At 42.0% G+C, this 21929-nt stretch overlaps 1 protein-coding gene across 6 annotated transcripts in view; it reads right to left on the bottom strand.

Moving 5' to 3' along the window:
• Trappc9 (trafficking protein particle complex subunit 9) overlaps positions 1 to 21929 on the bottom strand; it is a 703342-nt gene that overhangs the window by 194144 nt on the left and 487269 nt on the right. For all 6 annotated transcript variants that reach the window (XM_063231022.1, XM_063231023.1, XM_063231024.1 and 3 more), the window contains one exon: positions 21323 to 21433. In XM_063231022.1, the coding sequence (XP_063087092.1) occupies positions 21323 to 21433 (111 nt within the window). The remainder of the gene's footprint in view (positions 1 to 21322; positions 21434 to 21929) is intronic.

Raw genomic sequence — 21929 nt, 5'->3', positions numbered from 1 at the left:
GACTTTGGACTTGCTTTGGTCCCAATCCTTTGTATCCTCCTGTTTGTGCCCTTTGGAATAGTAATGTTTATCTTATGCCAGTAAATATTGTTAAGTGTTTAACTGTTTTCATTTGTACAAGGGACTGTAGCTAAGAGTTTGCCTTACATCTGGGAGGAGACTTGGGACTGGACTTATCAGCAACACTGAAACTGCTAGGACTTCGGCAACCCTTATAAATGGACTAAATGCTTTTTACATAAAGGGATGTGCATGAGTCTTTGGGAGGCCAGGAACAAAATGTTATAACTTAATGTAATATAAAGCAAATGAATTAATGTTTGTCCTTAAAGATTGTTAAATCTGTGTTATAATGTTCAAGTTGTAAAATGGTAAGAATAAGCATGTCTTTATGTCTGGAAACCTGTTTAAAGAAATGCGTCTGGTTGCCAAGTTGACAAGAGAGGGATTGTTATGGTTGATACATCATGTCAACTTGAGAAGTTTAGAACCTAGGGACTCAGCAGGTAGCCAGGGTCCTTTACTTGGTAAATATCCTGAAACCTGTGCAAGAGGAAGACACTAGAATGGTATGATTGCTATGCTGTCCAGGGGGTCGGGAGGGGGGGTATAACCTGCTAACAGTTAAAGGGAGGAAAAGAGATTTGTTCTACCACTTTTTTTGTTCATCATCTTTGGTACCTGCTGCTGCCTTGAACGGCTATCCCTGTGTCATACCACCCTACCTTGGAGCCAGCTAATTATGGACTGAAACCTCTACAAACTGTGAGCTAAATAAATCTTTCCTTCCTTAATTTTAGGTGTCAGGTATTTTTATATGAGAGAACAGTAGCTGACACAGGGATCAAACTGATAAAGGCCAAAAATGTTAAAATATTACACTAATGAAAAGAGGGGACATTAACATCAGTAACAATGATTGAGAAAGTTTTAGCAAATTGAAAAATAAACAAAAGCTTTTTCCTGAGTCTGGTGTGGTTCACACTGACAAAAGGAGGCACAGCAGAAACTATATCATATAGACAGGGCCAGAAGCCGGGTTGAAAATTTCCCTAGTTCCCCCAATACCCCTCTACACATATTCTGACCAACCATCCATACTGTCTTAGCTACTCTTCTCTTGTTGCTCAGAAAAAATAGCTAACACCCAAAGTTATAGGAGAAAAAGTTCTTTAGCTCACAGTTTGTAGAGATTTTAGTCGGTAATCAGGTAGCTCCAAGGCAGGGTGGCACAGGGCAGTTCATGGTAGTGGAAGACAGCCAGAGCAGTAAGAGAAGTAACAGGGAACCAGTTCACAGTGGCCAAAGGTAGCAAAGCAACAAGAGAAGGGGGAGGCAAGCCTCTTTTTGTCACTTACATTGTATTCAGTCTACATGGATTAGGGTGGCATCAACCCAATCAGTAGACTGATAGAGGAATCACTCCTAGTCCCAGTCCCCTTAATCCTAGCTTTGCAACATGAGTCACACATACAATCTAAATGCAGGCACTTCTAAAAACTTCCCCATCTAAAACTTCATGAGGATTTTCAGGGACATCTACACACAAACTATAACAAGTACCATCTGGGAAAGAGACAGATGCTGGGGTGGGGGATGTCCCCAGACTGCTCCAGAAATCTTAACGCAGACTCTGTTCTCCATGGGAAGAAAAGTACCAAGGTACTATTATCTATCCCAAGGCACTATCATCCATCTCCAGGCCCTTGCGGAGTCCCCACAGGCCTGTGAGCCATCAAGGTAGAAGAATCTATCAGTGAGGGTAAGTAGCAGGAGACCAACAGTAGAAAACTGCCCTGTCTTCCACAACTGCCCCACCTATGTGTCTTAGCCACACATAGTAAGAAGATGCCCAGGCTGAAGGTGGGTAAGATCAAAGTTAGAGATTTCTCAGAGTTGTGTTTCTCTCCCAGACTTTAACAGGTAAACATGGATGGGGGCTCTAAGAAAATAAAAGGCTTAATTCATATTTCAACCCACCTTGGGTTAATGTGTCTATACTTAATAGAAAACTAGAGTATTTTGATGGGGAAAAGGGACATGCAATAAATGATACAAAAGGTACAGTCTCCCAGGAAGGGCAAGAATCCTTAAGGTGGAGTCTCTGCCACTTAACAGGTTTTATGTGAACCATTCAATGAAATAGGAAACAGTATTTTCCCAGCCCAACAGCTATAGCATTGACAGAGGGGAAGCCTCCATTTATTACAGAGGACCCACCATGGGTACCTCCACATGACTCACCTAATAGGAAATAGAAGAGGGAGTTTTATAGTCCTCCTTGGAAGATGGGACAACTAAAGCTCACAGAGGTTCAGCAAATTAAGTTACTGAATTTAGGTTTGAGTTTAAGGATCTTTTACCCATGCAGCCAATTAGGGCCCAAGGCCCACAAAAGCATCACAGCAGAGGAGGAAAACAGGGCACCTGCTCACCTATGGGAACCACACCTGAAGAACAGAACACGACAAAGCCAAGCTGCCCTTCCAGCCCAATCCGGGAGCTACAAAGCACCAAGCTAAAAAGAGCTTGCTGAGCTTCCTGGGTCTAGAGCCAGGATCTGGCACTTCTTTCTAGGAGCCAACAAAAACAGATGCTGCAGAGACGATGTGCCACCAAACTGCATGTGAACAAATCCCCAGATGCGACCAATGCTGGGCCGCGACGTGGGATGATTCCTTGGTGTCTCTCTAACACACTAGTTCTCTAATTTCTGTGGGCATCAGAAACACCTAGAAAGATTGCTAACCTGAAGTGCCTGGACTCCACTCCAGGGCAAATCTGGGGTGGTCTGAGACTGCACTTCTAGCAAGTTCCCAGAATATGGAGCAGGTGCTGGGTTGGGGCCTAGACTTTGAGAATCATGGCTCCAACAAGAAGATTTCAGGTAAGCAGAAAGGAGTCATTCACACTCCAAGAAGAAATGAGGAAAGCCCTTAAATATGATTGTATAGTGATCTGAGGACTCTTGAAGATCATTATGTAAAATAACCACCCTAGTTATGCTCCTACCACCTTGTTTTAAAGGCCTATACTGTCAGTGTTCTGGGTTCTTTGCTATTGTTGTTAGTATGCCTTTTTCATTTTGTGTTTTTCTAGGAATTTGTTTTTGTTTTCTCTTGTTTTGTGTTTCCCTCTAATACAGAAAGGATAGGTATACATGCAGAGACTCATGCATGTGTAGAACTTCTCCTAAACAGTTTATGAGAATCGATTATATAATGCACGATGAAATGAACAGCTACTTTGAAGAAAAAGAGACACTAAGGTACCCAGTGCTGATCCCATAGCATCATGATATGAAATCCAGCAATACTATTATTCTTTGTTCAGAAGATTTTAGTATGTTTTGTTTAATTTCAACATACATGAAGGTATGGACAGTTATTTTGAAGAGAATGAGAGACATTACGGCAGCCATTGTTGACTTCCCTATTGCCTGGTCTTGAAGACCTAAAATGCCCTCATCATCCTGTTCTGATGAACTTTATACTGTATTGTTTTGTATGAATTCATTGTATGTGAAGATATGGACAACTATTTGGGAGAAAACAAGAGACAATATGATAGACAGTGAAGATCTCTGGTTGTCTTGCTTTGAAATCTGTGTCTCTTACATTGTTTTCTTATGATCTGTTTTGTTCTGTTTAATTTTATCCTCTTTAATAAAATTTTTAAAAAGACAAAGGTAAAGGTATCCTATTCACGAATCTACACAAATCTTATTATGAACACAATGAAGCTAGATGTAGGGGCATACACCTCTAATCTCAACACTCCGAAAGGCTAAAGCAGGAGGATTGGAAGTTTGAGCCTAGCCTGAGCAACTTAGCAACTTAGTGACAACCTGTCTGGAAGAAAAAAAAAAGGTCTGGAGATATAACTCAGTGCAAAGGCCCTGGGTTCAGTTTCCAATTATGCATAAAGGAAAGAAAAAACAAAACACCAAATCATTTCTTTCATCTAGAGTTCAAGACCTCTCAGATCTGGCTTTGGAACTCCTCCTACTCACACTTTGACATCAAGCACCAATACCCAACGCTCTCTTGTTACCCCTTATGCCCTTTCTTTCTCTCCCCTTTTAGGTTCACATCTAACAAGTCTTCAGAAACAACCATCACACTTCCAGTCAACAGAGGCATGGATCTCAGACAAAGGCACTGAAGCCACTCCATGAATTGAGGACAGTCCTTTAACCCACTGTGCTAGAGCAAACGGAATTTGTGTGCAGCAAGAAGCAGCTTTGACCTCTACCAAACCCAAAATAGCTAGCTCACAATGGATTGCAGACCTAAATGTAAGATCTAAAACTACAAAACTTCTTGAAGAGAACAAGTATCTCTGACCTTGAATTATGCAAAGGTTTATTGCCTATGACACCAAAGGCATAATTTATAAAAGAAAGGGAAAAAAACCCTGATAAATAAATGGGATTTAAGATTTCTGCTCTCCATGAAGAAAATAAAGACAAATCATAAACTTGAAAAAAACTATTTCTACATCATATACCTGACAAAGGGCTTGTATCTATAATTCATGAAGCATATTTACAACTCAATAAGAAGACAACTATCAACTTGATCAAAACAGGGGGCAAAGGCTGGGATGTTGTGCACAGGTACAGTGCGTACCTTGCAAACACAAGCCCAGGGTGGATTGCCAGCATGGTAAAAAGAAAACAAGAGCAACAACGAAGTGGGCAAAGCACACACATCTCTGATACAGATACCGGAGAATATGCCATCCTTAGATGCCTGGGAATTCAACCTGAAACCAAAGTGAGACAATGCTGCTTGTCTACCACAAAATGCCAAACTGAGACCTCATGTAAAGGTACCTTTCCAGGTCTTACAGTGAGAGTTCTACTGCCACCCTCATGTTTTCAGGTACACTGGCCTCAGAGTCATTTACCTATGGCCCTCAGAAGTTGAGGCTGAAGCCTCAAGCAACTATGCCTCTTCAAGAGGCCCAGAACAGAGGCGGGTAGAGGTGGGGGAGACATGGGGCTGGAGACAAACTGCCTTGGGTGTGAGCTTGAGCACAGGGGAACCTAAGTATCTCAAGCTAGTTCTACTAGACAGGTACAGACACCCTGAACTCAGCTTACTCCACTCTTCCCAACTCTGAAGATGCAGTGTATAGGGAGCTAATAGGAGCTGTCTCTCCCTTGGTGGCCACAGTTTACCCCACCCTGGAATTCTTAGAGCAGCTCACCCTTAGTCCAGCGTTGCATCAGCCACCCGGATTTGGGAAGCACTCAAATCTAGTCAAGCCTCTAAGTGCCCTAAGGAGTATCAGCTAACTGCCTTGTCTTTCCCTGCAAGCATCTGGTGAGCAGCTGATGAGGATTAACTGTCGTGAAGCCAATGGTCTATAGGTGACCACATCACATCTACATGGGACAGATCCAAAACCCAGATAATAGAGTGCCATTATATTTCATTTAGAGCAACTAAAGAGAAGTGTGCATGTGGTGCTTAAAGTCTGCTGAACCCCTGCAGATGGAAAGGCATGCATCTATATGGCAATTTCATGCTGGGCAGCTTGGCTAAGGGCTGACGAAAGGAATGGCACTGGTAAGCAGGCACTTGGTGACCTCCAAGAGAGTCACAAGAGCACCTATGGAGTGGCTTTGGGGGAAAAAAAATCACTGAACATGATCGAGCACCTCAACCTCACTATTAACTAAGGAGGGACAAAGAAGGAAGAAGTCAGTGAAGAAGTTAAGAATCACCACAGGCATGCAACTGGCAGTGTTCCTGGCTGATGCAATACAAAAGGTACAAAGGAAAGATATGAATGGGGAACCGTGGATGAAAAATATATTTCAGACATGCCAATTTCTTGAATTCTGATCCAAACAAGTATGAAAAATATGACATTGAGACAAATGGAATTTGAGCAGTGAATAAATATTTGATGATACTAAGGAATTATTCATTTTAAAGCATGATATTGTATGGTGTTTTAAAAAGAGTCCCAGCACTAAATATTAAACTGTTTACTGAGAAAATAATGACTTCTTGGGTTTGCTTCAAAAAAAAAAAAAAATACAGGACATGGGGAAGTGAGTAGGGAAGAACAACAGATCAACCATTAATTGCTACTTGCAGAATTAGGGTGACAAGGATATGCTGCGGTCACCTTTAGTAGGTATCTGAAGTCCTCAAGATAGAGACTGAAGAAAACATAACTGCTCAGATGTCTGTGTCATGCTGCCTGGGCAACCGCTTCTGCTTCCACACTTTCATGGAACTCTCCTATCCCCAAGGCAGATGTGCCTGGATTCTGGCTCCGCACTGCACAAATGAGGAGCTGAATTCCAGAGAGGCTGAAGGGTGACCAAGGCCATGACTGAGAACCAGCAGGTGAGGGGCTGCTACCCACATCAATACTTAGTCCAGAGACTTTTTTCCACAAGATAAGACAAGCTATCTTGTCTTTTCGCAACAGGTGGGCAGGAACATCTGATGAAGAGTCAGACTCCAATCCTTAGGAAAGGAGGGATGAGCTCTATTTCTCAAACTCCTGGTGCACTGTGGCTGAGAGAACACAGCATGGAAGTTCCCATGATGAGCCTTGTCAAGTTCATGCCAGTACCTGCTCTCTGTTCCTTTTTTCTGACCTAGTTCATTTCTGTTAAAGCTTGCCCAAGGCAGCCAACACCTAGGGGAGTGCAGAGTAGGAGCCAGTACACGGGGTTTATGGAACATACCTTCCAAGTTGGAAGGCATGGGCCCTGGGCTCAGGAACAGAGCTACTCGCTTTCCTCACTGGTCAATACCTCCCCAGCATTAGCTGGTGTTGGCAGAGGGCCTAGGTGGCAAGAATACTCACAGCTCAAAGAGACCCAAGCACTGCTCTCAAAGAGCCTGAAACCTGGCACTGGGGCTTTTGAACTTTGCAGCATGTCAGTGGCTGGGAAGATTTCAATCTCCTGAGACCCAGACTACACAACCAAGCAAGTAACCAGAGGTGGGGTCAGGCATTCCTCTGTTTTTGGAAAATCTAGTAATTATGGTAAGCAGCAAAGGCTGGGATCCTGTAGTCTGGCAGGTGTAACAATGCTAGGGCCCCACCCAAAAGATTCGCTGTATCCAGATAACTCAGAGCTGGTGGCAAATGAGGCTAGAGGAAGACAATGTACTTTGCTACTTGAGTGTTTTCTGCTTTTCTTACACAATTTTGACTAGGTAAAGCACATCTCTGCTGTACTTGCAAATCCCTGGGCTCTGCCCTGGCACCTAGAAGGAGGTAGCAGGACAATGGGCCAAAGAAGGGATTTGTTCTCTTGCAAAGGTCCCTGAGGGAGTCCCACAGGTGCACCCCAGTAGCATGCACCTCACCTCATAGGCTCAGACACCATCTCCAGAGGGCTACAGGTTCATATTTCTTGAGCTTCTACCCTTGATACTTCTTGCCCTGGCTTGCATCTCATTCCCTGCAGCTACAGTTGTGCCTGGATGCCTGCATGTGAGCTATGACCTGCCAGCTGCCCAGCCACCTATGCAGTAACTCCTCCTAGTTCTTCACATGAAATTTCTGTTGAGAAACAACCATGGCAGTCTCTCATCATAGCAGATGAGAAGAGGATGCTTTGTTTTTACTTCAGAGACCACTGAGATGCCAGGCTGATGAGGTTTTTCATAAGTCTACTCCCTTGAATAAAACCCTGGGGGCTGGGGATTTAGCTCAGCGGCATAAGCGCCTGCCTTGCAAGCAGGCAGTCGTGAGTTCGATCCCTGGTACCGATAAAAAGGAAAAAGACAAAAAAAAAAAAAAAAAAAGAATAAAACCCTGACCTCAACATGTCCAAAAACAAGCATACACCCCTGGATACACATCATCATCACATAGGCCATGATGTGCTCCAGTCACAAACCTGGACAGTGACCACTTAAGGAAGTGCAGCAGAGGACGCTGGAAAATGACATTGGCAGCTGCCACTCACAAAACACCAGCCGTGCATCAGGTGCACATCCAGGCACTTTCAAAGGTTTAGCTTTACCAGGTAGAACAACTGTATGATACAGATTATTATTGCTATTTTAGGGAACAACCCTTGAGATTTCAACAAGGCAGGCGATTCACCTTGGTGGGGTAAGTTAAAAGGCTCAGAGCTGAGCCAGGCTGAAAAGGGCTCAGTGTACTCCAGGCCTGAATTCACAGCCTCTGTGATGGCGACGGCAACTGGCGGGGGGGCTGCAGATAGGAAGGGCCAAGTGAAGGATGGGCACTACTACCTGCCCCTCCACACTAAGGAAAGACCTTCAGTACAGTCCCACTAGAGAAACCACCCAAGAATAGCAGAGAGAAAAAAAGTCAAGAAGGGAAAGCTCCAAGCTAGGATTTCAGTGCAACAGAAAGCTACACAGGACATGGAAACCCAATTTTTCTCTGGTTGCAAAAAGGAAAAAATTTTCTCTATCATCTGAGTCCACAAAGCACATTGTACCTTCCAGCACACCAAAGTTCCTAAAGCTGGTGCTGGTCTGGGCTGCACTCTGACATTTTTTGCCCTCTGCCTACCTCTTGTCATTAGGAAGTTCCCACCTGCTCAAAATCTGTCTGAGTTTCTGTCAGGGAAACTTGACAAGCTTCTAATTATCAGGGAGCTAGCTCAGGACAGGAGACTAGGAGCTCTGTCAAGGCTTGTTAAGTGACCCAAGAATCAGCTGGAAGGGCAAGAGCCCAAGGAATCTACCATCTTCCTTTCCGATTGAAAAACTTGGTACACAGAAAATCCCAATAGCATAAAACAAAAATCAACTTTAACTCAGAAAGATCACAGATGAGACACTGGGTAGAAGGGCTTAGAAATGCTAAAATAGTACACATGGTTTTAAATAACTAGCAATAAAATGGGGTTCCACACAATTAAATATCCATTTGATGACTCATAAGGTTCTTTGCAGTGTTTGACAGAACTCAATAAGAAACAAAGCTAGACTTCCGGGAGAACATGGTGGATAGATAGCAGCAGCTATGGAGGCTCTCTGAGATACCCCACTTAGAATCCAGGAATGATGCACTACGAGGAATCCTAAGCAAGGGGAGATATACCCTGCCAACCCAGGAAGGAACTAAGCTAAGAGAAACCAACTGGAAATACAATCCTAGTGCTATAACAGGAACAGATAAAATCCCAGCATGGAAGCTGGAACCCATGCCACTGGAAGGCGCAATTTGAATTTTCTGCTACCGCTGCTGCATCCAAATCCACACGGCAGGGAGAGAGACATGAAAAGCTTTGAGAGTGGGAATCGGCGAACGGAGTTGAGAGCAGGACTCACAGGGAGCCCTGTATCAAACTGCAGTGAGTGAGCACAACGGGGACCATTCCATAGACTAGGAGGCTCCAGCAAAGGACATATTGGGACCAGGCAGACTTGCCAGAACAGGACGCTGCAGTGACTTTAGTCGCATATTCCCCTCTCAAGCAGGATTGGTGGGGGTGCCTGGCCTGGATGACACCGCTGACTAAGACCCAGTAGGCTACCCAAACCAGGTCCCAGTGCCTGGAGGTGCACCCTAGTGGTGAAGCCTTCAGTAGGTTGACCTGGAGGGGTGGGCCCAGCAGAGGCTGCCAGAGGCTGTGTCTCCCTAGTACACTGCAGTGGGCAGGAACACCTAACCGGCACAATTCAAATAAACTGTAACAGACAAGGAGAAAAAAACTGGGCCTCCTATACTCACTTGTATGGAAGGAACAAAAAGTATGGGAAGAGGAAACAACAAGAAAGGGTCCTCAGTCCCCAATCTGGAGAACATTGATCCAGGAAAGAGAAGTGCAAAGGAGGACAGAAAACATGCACGTCCTATCAGACACGGCACCAACAGACATAAAGCGATATCTCCGGAGCCTCATAGACGAGTTTAAAAGTGAAGTATTTAACGAAATAAAGCAAGATATAAGTAGAATAGTTAGAGAAATGCTAAGCACTGCCCAAGAAAAAAAAGATGGTGGAATGGAAGAACAGAAAAAAAGGAGAGAATTGTTTGATGGAGAAAATAGAGAAAACATAGAATATGTGAAGCAGGTTCAACGAGGTTACCAGGAAACTAAAAACTCTATTGAAAGCTGGCATAACAGCTTGAAAGAAACTAAGGATAGATTATCTGAATTGGAGGGCAGATTTGTAATTTGGGAGCATGAAATGAAAAACTTCTTAAAAATAGCAAGAAAACAAACAGCAATAATACAAAGGCTAGAAGATGATAAAAGGATCTATAACTTAAGAATTAAGTACATAAAAGAAGAAGTAGGGACACAAATAAATGGACTACAAAAGCTATTCACAGAAATAATCCAAGAGAATTTCCCTAATTTAGCAAATGGTAAAGATACTCAGATGTATGAGGCATACAGGACCCCAGCCACCTACAACCCAAACAGAGCTACACCTAGGCATATAATAATCAAAATTCCAGAAATCCAATATAAGAACACAATATTACAAGGGAACACCCATCAGAATTACAGCAGACTTCTCGGCACAAACCATCAAATCACGAAGAACATGGGGGGAAATAATTCAAGCTTTGAAAGGTAATAACCTCCAGCTAAGATTGATATATCCTGTACAACTGTCCCTAGAAATTGATGGAAAAACAAGGTGCTTCCAGGATAAAGAGGAACTAGGGGAATTTGCAGCCACCAATTCAACTCTACAGAGAATACTGCAGGATATTCTAAAAAAGGAAAATACCAAGATTCCAGAAACAGTGGCAGAGAGCTCACAATGAATGGAGCAGAAAGCAAAATGAAGAAGACAAACTGACAACAAACAACAGAAAAAGAGCTCAACAGAAATGAGGCAGAGAAGATTGGATGGTAGGAACAGCTATTTTGGAGAAAACAAGACATCATAACAGCTAGTGCTGATTTAGTATCATCTTGTTTTGAAGTCCCATTAAGCTTTTATTCTTCTGTCTCCATCAGTCTTAACAGGTTGTATCTTACTGGATTTTATTTATACGTGATAATATAAGCAAAAACTTTTATAGACAAGGAGATTATACAGAAACCACTGTTCATTTTCTGATAGTTGGTTCTAAATACCCTGTAATACTGTCATTCTCTTGAATGGTTTTACATTGTCTTGATATGTTTGGTGCTATAGTATACGAAGTTATACTCAAAGATTTCAAAGAAAGAGACACTATGGTAACTACTTTTATGTCGGGATATCTTGTAGTGAAACACTATTTTGCTTAAATGGTTATGTTTTGACTTGAGCTGTTTTGTTGTTATGCCCTCTTTTATCTCAATCCCCTTTTTAAAAAGTATTTACTTTTTTATTTTTATCTTTTTAATTAAGGGAAAAATAAAAAATAGCAGGATACATTATAGTAACCCACTTTGATTTCCTATTAACTTGATTTGAAACCCTGTATTGCCCTCACCATCTTGTTTTGACTGATTTTCCTCTATTCTGCTTTGCTTGATAGTACCAAGTTCGAAAGTATAGGCAACAACTATGAAGAACTATGAAGACAATAAGATTCATTATGATGCCCGTTCTGATTGACTATTATCTTCTTTTTTAAAGTCCTGTAATGTCTCCAATGTTTTGGTTTTATTCTTTGCTGTTTTGTTCAATTTTATTATAACTGATGATATAGGCAATTCTTTTTAAGATAGCAAGAGGCAGTATGATACCATTGTTGATCACCTTGTATTTTGTTTTTACATTATCTATTATGTCCATCCTTTTGATTTGACTGACTCTGTTCTGTTATGTCACATTTGGTTTTACTCTCTTCAAAACAATGTAATAAGAACTGTGGGAGTAATAAAACCCAAAATATGTAATTGCCATTGTACAAAACAAAGGAAAAGAAAGTGCTCTAAAGGATATAACTGCATATATATTTAAGTGTATAAGATAGATAACCATATTACTGAGTTTTTTTGGATCATTGAACAAAACTGTTTGCAGTCTCACTGTTTGGAAGTCCACTTTATATTCTTTAATTTTGTAACTTGAACAACTATTTCTAAGATAACAATATGTAATCTATTAAGTAGTGATTTCCTACTGTTTATTTTCTGAAATTCGGTATAACTAATTTGTACCCTTTTTCTGTTTTTTTTTTTTTTTTAATTTTTCTCCCTTAAATAAAATTTAAAAAAAAAGAAACAAAGCTAGGGGTGGCTTGGAGGTGGAGCCAGATATTTGAGCTATGGGGCAGTTCTAAGACAGGATAAACAGAAATGTGAGACACGACAGAATAACAAGTCCCTCAGCACCCCAAAAAGAGCATCAAGGTAACAAGCTTCAGTGCTGTAGACTACCACAAGCCTCTTCCCAGTCTCCTGCAACAAAACTGGCCCTGACCCCTGTGTCTGCACTGGCAAGACAGGTGACAGGGATGATCCACTCACGCTGCCAGCAGTGACTTTTTCCTAAGATGAAGATGTTTGGATGCTTTGATGCCAAGTCCTCTGTAAGAGAACTCAGGACCTCTGCAGTGAGGGACAGGGAAGCAAAACTAATACCCTCAAGCATGTAATGAGGCAACATCTATTGCCATAAATTATACAGAGGTTTATGTATAAATGAGGGCTATTGTGAAATTTAGTTTTAATGGTTTGGTAATTAAGCCAAAAAATCCACAATAATTATCATCTCTTAATTTTCCAGAATATTTGCTGCAGAATATTTGGTGACATCGTATTTTCTTGAGAAAATTTATGCTGTTCCTTCACTTTTTAGTGTTTCTGGTCATATTTTGAGGTTTGATAAAGACAGATGATTGATTTTGTGAGACTCAGCCTAAATAATTGTGGATGACTCCTGCAAAGTGGGGAGCAGCTGCTGCTTGGCACCTGAGGCCCAGCTCCCTCCAAATGCATGGCACTTGCCAAGTGACTTCTCTTACTCACAGGGCATAGAGGCACAAAGTCCCCTCCCCGAAGGACCACCATGGATATGAAAGATGCTGAGCATGAGAATGAAGAGAGTCTTGGAATGAAAAGGTTGGTCAACACACCAGCGTGGCTGACATAACATTGCAAACGTCACAACTGAGAATGCGAAGCCTAGAATATGTAATCACCACAGACCAAGTGGCACAAATCATGTTAGGCAGAAAGTAAAGTTAACTGACGGTCCTTAATTACAGAACTGACGCACTAAGCATGCCCCAGAAACTCAGAGACTGAGAGATGAGTCACTTATTTCCAAAGGACCTTTGAAAGAAGAGATTAGGAAGGTGGAAAAGTACTTTCTACATCCATTTGCTGGAATGAATTTTATAAGATTGAAAAGATATCTCTGAGAAATACAATGATGAGAATGGTTTTCTAATTTTTAATAACTCAAATATTCATAGTCTAAGAATAACTCTTCCACTCTACTCCCTGTATAGACACACACACACACACACACACACACACACACACACACACCCCTCCACAACATGCTGGTCTTTGTGCCTTGTACCATTTCCTAGTCTTATCTACATGGCATGTTTTACTGCGGGTTAAATGTGTGCAGTGCCCTGCTCCAATTTCATTTGCTGAAATTCTAACCCCTAAGATGACACATTGGGAGATGGGGGCAACTTTGGGAGGTGAGTAGATCATGAGGGGTTTGTACTCATGAATGAGATTAGTGCTTTTATAAAAGAGGCAAAAGAAAGACCCTTGCCCCTTTCATCACGTGAGGATACCATTAGAAGCTGCCATCTGCAAATTAGAAAGCCATCTTCAGCAGACACTAGGTATATAGGTACCTTGATCTCAGGCTTCCAGCCTCTAAAATGGTGAGAAACCAATTTATATTCTTTCTAAAAGAAAAAACAGCCCAAATGGACTATGGCAGGAAATTGGCACTACGAGAGGGGGGCTACTCTAACAAATGCCTACAACTTTGGAGCAGCTCTGGAACTGGTAATATAAAGACAGCAGAGCTGTGAGTTGCACATCAGAAAAAGCCTATGTTTCCAGGAGCAGATTATTAAAGGCAATTCTGGGGAGGTCCCAGAAAGAAAAAAGGGAGAGCTATGAAAAAGTCTCATCTTAGAGAACACCCAAGGAATGCTGACAAAGGTATGGATGGTATCTTAGGGGCTTTGCTTGCTAAGATAAAATACACAATACCTACAAGTTAAAGGCAAAAAGGGTTATTTCAGCTCACAGTCTGTAGAGGTTTCAGTCTATAATCAGTTGGTTAGAAAGCAAGATGACATGGCAGAGGGGTGTCACAGAAGGAAAAACAGTTCATGGCACGGCAGGAAGAAGACAGCAGCAAGCAGCCTACCTTTCATATTTCCCTTTTATCCTATCTGGGCTATAAATCTCTTGGGTGGTGCCACTCACACCCAGGGTAGGGCTTATGTCTTCAGTAAATCCAGTTAACCATGCCCAGAACTATGCTAATTCTAACCAGTGGCTTAATTTACTGCTATACATCCTTAATCCCAATATCACATGTCCTAGATGCAGCCATCAGAAAAGCCCCACTATGATCCCAGGAGGCTTTGGGGAGGCATCTAGAAACAAGCCACAACAGACGGCCACAACCATTCTGAAGAGGCCACAGACACCCTCCAGTTCACTGGTGGAAAGGCCACCCAATGAGATTCAGCCAAGAATCAGGGTCACTGGTGTTCATGTCCTCCATTTTATGGGAGGTAGGGCCTGTGAGCCCTGACAGTGGATGTCTGGCTAAGGAAAACATCTGAGCCAAGTTTGAAGATGAGGCTTACAGTCTCTTGACCTCTTGCAGTAAAATGAAAGAAAAGAAAAAAGTTATAAAAACAAAACTATTCATCAAATTTGTGATATTCGCAGCTTATCCATGTCATAAAGGAGGGATAGTGGGAGAAAACCTAAAGGGTAGGGGCAAAAAGACCACAGGACATTAGTCAGTTACTCAGCAAAAGCTAGGACCCACTGTCCACAAAGATGGTAGAATGACCCCACAAGCAATGCAGAAGTTGTCAGGGTTGCCTCTCCCATCATGATGGAGAGCCCTGAATAGGCCATGGGGCATCCCCACTGGGACAGTGGGCCAGGACAATTCCAGCCAAGTGGAACACAGGCAAAGAGCTGGCTCTAGGGCCCCTAAGGGCTTTGGAGGCCAAATCCCTGTCTTTCAAAGCTGCGAGGTGCTGCCACAATAGATCTAGAAGGCAGGCCTCACGCTCTAGTGGGCCTGAAATGGCCCAATGAATGCAGGTAGAGCTCAAAGTCAGAGCACTAAGCTAAGAAAAGGCTATTCTCAAGCCTTGAGGTTTACGTGTGTTTGTCCTGTTAGGTTGTGGACTTTTTTGGGACCTGTAACCCCTCACCTCTTTCCCATTTCTTTCTTACAGGATGGGAATGTCTGCCCCATGCCTGTGCCACCACTGTATTTTGAAAGCATATAACATGTCTGATATTACAGGCTCACAGTTGGAGATGAATTTGCCTCAGTATGAACTGCACCTTGAATCTAATCCATATCTGATATAGATATTGAGGTGAGACTTTTAGCTTTAGCCTTTTGAGTTAGCATGTTCACAAGGGGGCTGTAATCAGTTGTTTCACTGCCAAGGAGCTCAGAACCACCGGCAGTACAAGCCAATGAGAGAATGTTAATGCTAGAAAGAGTTAAGCTCTTAATCCTAGAATAAAATGGATGCATTTTGCAAGTGAGAAGCATAAGGATTTGGGGGAGGAAGGGGTGAAATACAATGGTCTGAATATTTGTGTCCCTCCTAAATTCATATAATCATACACTGCAATAGTAATCCACAGCACAGTGATAGTGGGAGGGGAGGGAGATGAAGTGACAGGTCAGGCAAACATACCTCTTGCGAATGGGACTCGTGCCTATATAAGACAGGGCCCAAGAGCTCTCTCACCTTCTGCATGGAAGCATATAGAGAAAGTCAGCAAGCTGGGAAGAAATGTAAGAAATATATTCCTGTCATTTAAAAGCCCCATAGCTACAAGAGTCTTTTTACAGTGGGCTGCACAGACTTAAATGTGTCCAAATAAATATCACTTTAAAAAAAAAAAAGCAAAACAGAAAAAAAGGATAGAAATAATACAGAATTTCGAAAAAATCAACTCTAGTTAATATATTGCATATTGTTATCTTAGCAGTAGTTGTTCAGATTACAAGATCAAGGCATAAAAAATGATCAAACAATAATGACAGCACAAACTGTTCTTTTTGATGAAATAACAGAGAATTAGTAATATAGTTATCTATCACATATATACATACAGTTATATGTGTACACCTACATACATATTTTATACAATGGAATCTTACTCAGCTATAGAAAAGGATAATCTTGAGGTTTTTATAAGTAACTGGAGGCAACTTGAGACTATACTGATAAGTGAAATAAATCGAACTCACATTTGTAAATATCATATTGTCTACTTGTGTAAAAAAAAATGAACTGAAAGAGTAATAAGATCCAAAATGTACAATAGATATTGTAATAATGAAAGGGAAAGAAAGTGCTCAAAAAAAAAAAAAAAGGAAAAAACAACTGGGATAGAGGAAAGGAAAAATGGCATTAATAAAACTTTTGCAAGGAGGCCTTCCCAGATGCCTCCCTGGCCTAAGCCCAGCCTAGGTACCTTCCTGTGTGCTTTCAATTCTCCTCAAACTGTGCAACAATTACCTGTTTGTCTATGTTTCTCCCACACCAAAATGTAAGCATTGTGAGGCCAAAGCAGCACCTCATTTACTGATTATCTTAACCCCTGGAAGAGCTGGGACCCTGATAGACAGTTTGCTACTCCCTTGCTTTGGGTGAGGTCTGCATGTAGCCGAGGGCCCACTACATCCAGGCCTTATCCTCAGAGTGGTCCTGTAGGAAGCGCAGCAGAGTCCTTGGGGCTGGAGTATAGAGGGAACCCCTCAGGTATGGGGGAGAGGCTTAGAAGGTGGCTTTGGGAAGTGGCTTGGTCATTCTCATGAGCAAATGACTGTAAAGGCTGAGTTTGCCCCACCCATTCTTTCCCCACTCGTGGGCAATATGTAACAACTTGCTTGCTCCCACCGTTGCTATCTGCCGTGTCCTATGAGGTGATGTGGCCAAATGGCAGCCCTGGCAGAGGCTGCACTGTGCTATTTGGACAGTGAATCCCCTGAGCTAAATAAATCCTGTCTTGTATGAGCTGGATGCCTCAGGCATTTTATTGTACTAACACAAAGCTGACCAACGCATCCCCTTGCCCTTTCCTCTGTTGGCTGAAGCTGGCATTTTCAGTGCTGACCACAACCTTCTGAAGGTTGATCAGAGCCGGGAAAAGAAAAATAAACAACTGGTCTGTGTCCATGCCTTTTGTGCTGGATAACATATCTCCTTCTACAACAAGGAAGAGTCAAATCTATTCCAACCAAAAAATGAAGAGCTACCTATCTGAGAATGTAGACTGGCCTGAATGCAATAACCTTGCAAGGGGCCACATGGAAGCCATATTGTTTCCAGGAATGTGGCTCCTTCTGCACTCTGGCTGTGGTCCCTTTAAAGAAAGGCATTGTGCACTCACCCCTTCCCAGGAGGCAAGGACAACATCACTCACCAGTAGAGATGAAGTAAGAATTTGAAGTCCACTAGCGCCACTACTGCCTGTCGCCTGTACAGACAGAGCCCACACCCACTTAGGAAACACAGAGAAGCTTTCTTCAGCTTCTAGTGAAGCCTGAAGAGCAGCAGGGAAGGCTTCTCATGGAGGAAGAGCAGAGCAAGGTTAGGGGCTAAACTCAGCCATGGGGAAGAAACAGGGCAACAGCGAGGGAAAGACTGGGTGATAGAGGCCATGCCCAAAGCCATGGTCCATAAGTGCTTCCCAGTGCTGCCAAGTGAGTCACAAGCTCCTCTGTGTCCTCCTCCTGAACTGCTTCCTAAGAACTGCACCATAGGCCTTCCGAACTGTAATTTTCCCAACACAGCAGAGTCCCCACATACTATTGGGCATCTGGGGACAGGTCAAAAATGACTTCTCAGGCAGATGTAGTATCATGACCTCTGATCTACTCACTGCTCTCACCTGACCAGGTCACCAAGATGCCCTGGATGAGCAACAAAGGGATGGCGTCCTCCATGTTTGACCCAGCTGGGTTAGACACTTCGCTGTTATACTGCTACTGCTCCCCTATGAAGTGGAGTCCTTATTTATTCGTCCTGGTACTCCTGAAGCCTGACGCAGGCTTACCACGCAGCAAGTTCTCAAAGTATCAATATTTATTGAATGAATATTTTATGAATGAATAAAAGAATATGAGTTATGAGTATTCCGAAATGAGAAGTTAAGCAAAAAGCTTAATAAAGAAGCCTGAAGTACAAAACCAAATTGCAATTATTTGCGACTGGTGTTTTATTATTATTCAATTGTTCATTGCCAAGAATGATTCAAGTGTACTCCACAAAATAAGCTTAACAAGTTATATATGTTTTTAAAATGTTTTATATTGTCTTCTTTATATTGTCTTCTTCATAAGAAGACTCGATTTATGTTCTCTTGGCTCTTGGACTACATTGAAACATCTAGACAAAGAGATGGGATAGAGGACAGACAGTTCCCTGAACTTTAAGAAGAGCATCTGGTGACATGAATGACCTCAAAAAATGCCTGTCCTTCCCTTGGGAGTTGGGGACTCACACTTGCCCAGCCTGTAGGGCACAGGAGACCTCCACCCCCATATACCCACACACAGATGGCAAGTTCATTCCAGGGGATAAGAACAAGTGTGCTTCTGGGAGGGTCTTCTGGTTTCTCTCAAAGGAAGGTTGTAAGTGCTCCCCTAGCCACTGAGCCTCCAAATTCAAGCTATCACTCAAATCTGTCCTGCTATGGGGCATCACAGCCTCATTTTACATTCATATGTCATTAACAATCACATTAAATATAAATATCCTAGAAGCCACCTCATAGCAAGTGCATTAGCATAGAAATGAATAAGGTGCCATATTTACACAATGAAATATTAATAGCATTCAAAATGAAAGAAATCGATTTATATTTAGCTCCAAAGTATAATGCTTATTGTAAATTTCTAAAGGACATATATGACACAGAATCACTCATGTTATTTTCTGAGTTTTTTTTAAGAAAGGAAACTCTCAAAATAATGTTTGCTAGTGAGTATATGTATAGACAATAAAAGTCATAAGAATGCAGATGATACCACCACCACCAAAACAAAAGGAGGAAAGGAGGATGGCATGAGGTAGGTGGGGCTAGGATTTAGCTATGTTTTATTTTACTTTCCCCAACATTTTCTTGTGAAAGTACTTAAATATAAAGTTGAAAGAATGTCACAGTGAATACTCTCTGCACGTTCACTGGGAGACAATGCAGTGAACGATGTTCTCTGTCTGTCCCTCTGCCCGTCTCTGTGCCTATCTATTAACCCATCTGATCTGCCATGCAATTTAAAGACTACAGTAGACATCACAGAACCTGTCATGGCTTATATCCAGATGTCTCCCAAAGACTCATGCACTCATAGGTAGGGCTTTGGGGAGTGACTGGATCAGGAGTGTGTGATACTGGTTTGTGGATGAGTGATGCTGGATTAGTCCATTAAATGGATTGGTTTAATACAGCTGGCTGTAGATAATGGATTTACTGAAGACAGAAGTCCCACCTTGGGTGTGAGTGACACCGACAATAGGATTGTAGCCTAGGTAGAATAAAACAGGAAGTAAAAGGAAGGCTACTGCTTCCTGCCTGCCATGACATAAAGTGTTTCTCTTCTGCTATGGCTTCCATCATGCTTCTCTGGCTTGGAGCCACCCAACTGTGGACTGAAACCTCTACAAACAGTGAACTAAAGTGAGCCTTTCTTCCTGTAACTTGTGGGAGTAGGATTTTTTTTTCAGCAACAAGAAACTAAGACATACTCCAAATCCTTCAGTGCGGATATCTTTAACAAAGCTCATAATTTGTTGGCCATTTCTTTTATGTAAAATTCACACACAGGGAAAGGTATAAATTAGAAGTGAATGTCTGCTGGGTTTTAAAAAGTGTGCGCACTCATGTAACTCAGACCCCTAAGAGTTATCCCAACAGATCATCACCCATAAAGTTACCTTCTGCCTCTTCTGTGTCAAACCCTTTCCAGTCCCTCAGAGATAACTAACTAATATCCTAACTCTCTCCACTCTTTCCACTGTAGACAGATTCTGCTCATTCCAGGGTGTCAAATAAATGAAATCACACAATACAATATCCTTGGGATACTGCTTCTTTGACTCCCCATAACACTCCTGAGATTTATCATTCTCTCTCAGATGAGTAATTTATTTATTTTTGTTTTGTGGTGCTACTCTGGAGGGAAACGCTACCAATTTTTTTACACATTCTTCAGTAAGGATCACTAATGTTCTTTCTAGCTTTTGGTTTAGGAACATTATTGTATAGGCATTTCTATAATCATGCACATTTTAATTTTTCTTGACTAAATAACTACAATTGGAATCACTGTTTAGTTTTTTAAAGAAAGTGACAGAATTTCTTCACAGTGATAGTACTATTTCATTTTCCTGCCAACAAGGAGTGAGAGTTTCCATTGCTTCACATCCACACCAACAGTCTTTGTTGCCATTTTTAATTTAACCATTCTCATTGTGGTTTGGATTTGAATTTGCATTTCCCTGTTGACTAACAATGTTAATATCAGCTGTTTAAAAAATAAAACAAATTAGGCCGGGGATTTAGTTCAGTGGCACAAGCACCTGCCTGGCAAGGGTCATGAGTTCAATCCCCAGTACCAAAATAAATAAAAAAAAAAATAACATGTTATTTCTTTCTTTCTTTTCTTTTCTTTTCTTTTCTTTTTTTTTTTTTTTTGTCTTTTTCATTTTTATCGGTACTGGGGATTGAACTCACGGCCGCCTGCTTGCAAGGCAGGTGCTTATGTCGCTAAGCTAAACCCCCAGCCCCTAACATGTTATTTCTTTAAAATAAAACACACAGAGACAGAGAGATATCTGGAGCAAATATAGAAAAATGTTTAAGTCTAGTATATAGGTATGCTAGTTTATTTTTTGTATGAAGTATTTTGCAATTAAAAATGTTCTAAAAATTATTTAAAAGTTTTTTCACCCATAATTCCAATCTACAGGAGTATTCACCTGAAACACAGTTGGGGGTTGGCAGCACAGTTTCTTGGTGTGAGGAGAGGCCAGGGCCAAACCAAGGAGCTCTGCATCTTCCCAACACCATCAGTAAGCTCTGCCTGTTCAGGAACGTGCCACAGCCCTGGCCACGTTCTCTGCTGGGATGCTCTGTGCTGTTTTGGTGGTCATGCTCCTGTTCCCCTCACACTTCCCCTTGGCTCCCTATTCACAGGGCACTTACCGTTGGCACTCGCCGGCATGAAGGATGAGCTCCTCATTGCGCCTGGCGCTGACTGTCAGCTCATGCTCTGTGGAGTTGAAGACATCCAGGAGCAAGTGGCACTGTCGGGTACTGTGTGCAAAGACAGGAGAAAGTTCAAAATTCTTCGACAGCCAAAAAGGAATAACTTTGCCTTTCTTTCTTTTCTGAGAATTTTCTGCTCTTTGAAGGTATGCAGAAGTATGATTTACCTTTTCATAAATGCCCCAAACACAAAGGATTACTGAGCCCCATTCTGAACATCAATGTGAATTCTAAACATTGAGTCTGTGTATCAGGTTCCTGCTTGCCCCTAGGAACATGCATGCTTACAACTCTACCTTTACAAGGCAAGTGACCCTAGAAAGCAACTCAATTCTCGAAGCCTCAGAATAAGGCAAGAATTGGAAGCTGAGCTCAAATAACATCATGCATATGCCTGGCATATAGTGTCACTCAGTGAAGGTGATGTCCAAGTGAAGAACTGTCTCAGCAATGAGAAAAGTGTGTATTAGTTACTGTTCTCATTGCTGAGATAGGACCCCTTTGGCTATTGGGTAACAAGCAAGATGAGGGAAACAGAAGAACT

This window comes from Cavia porcellus, unplaced genomic scaffold (assembly GCF_034190915.1).
Source record: "Cavia porcellus strain 051 isolate PalLab524CR breed Dunkin Hartley unplaced genomic scaffold, mCavPor4.1 scaffold_19, whole genome shotgun sequence".
Taxonomy (NCBI): domain Eukaryota; kingdom Metazoa; phylum Chordata; class Mammalia; order Rodentia; family Caviidae; genus Cavia; species Cavia porcellus.
This window is presented reverse-complemented; position numbering and strand designations above follow the sequence as displayed.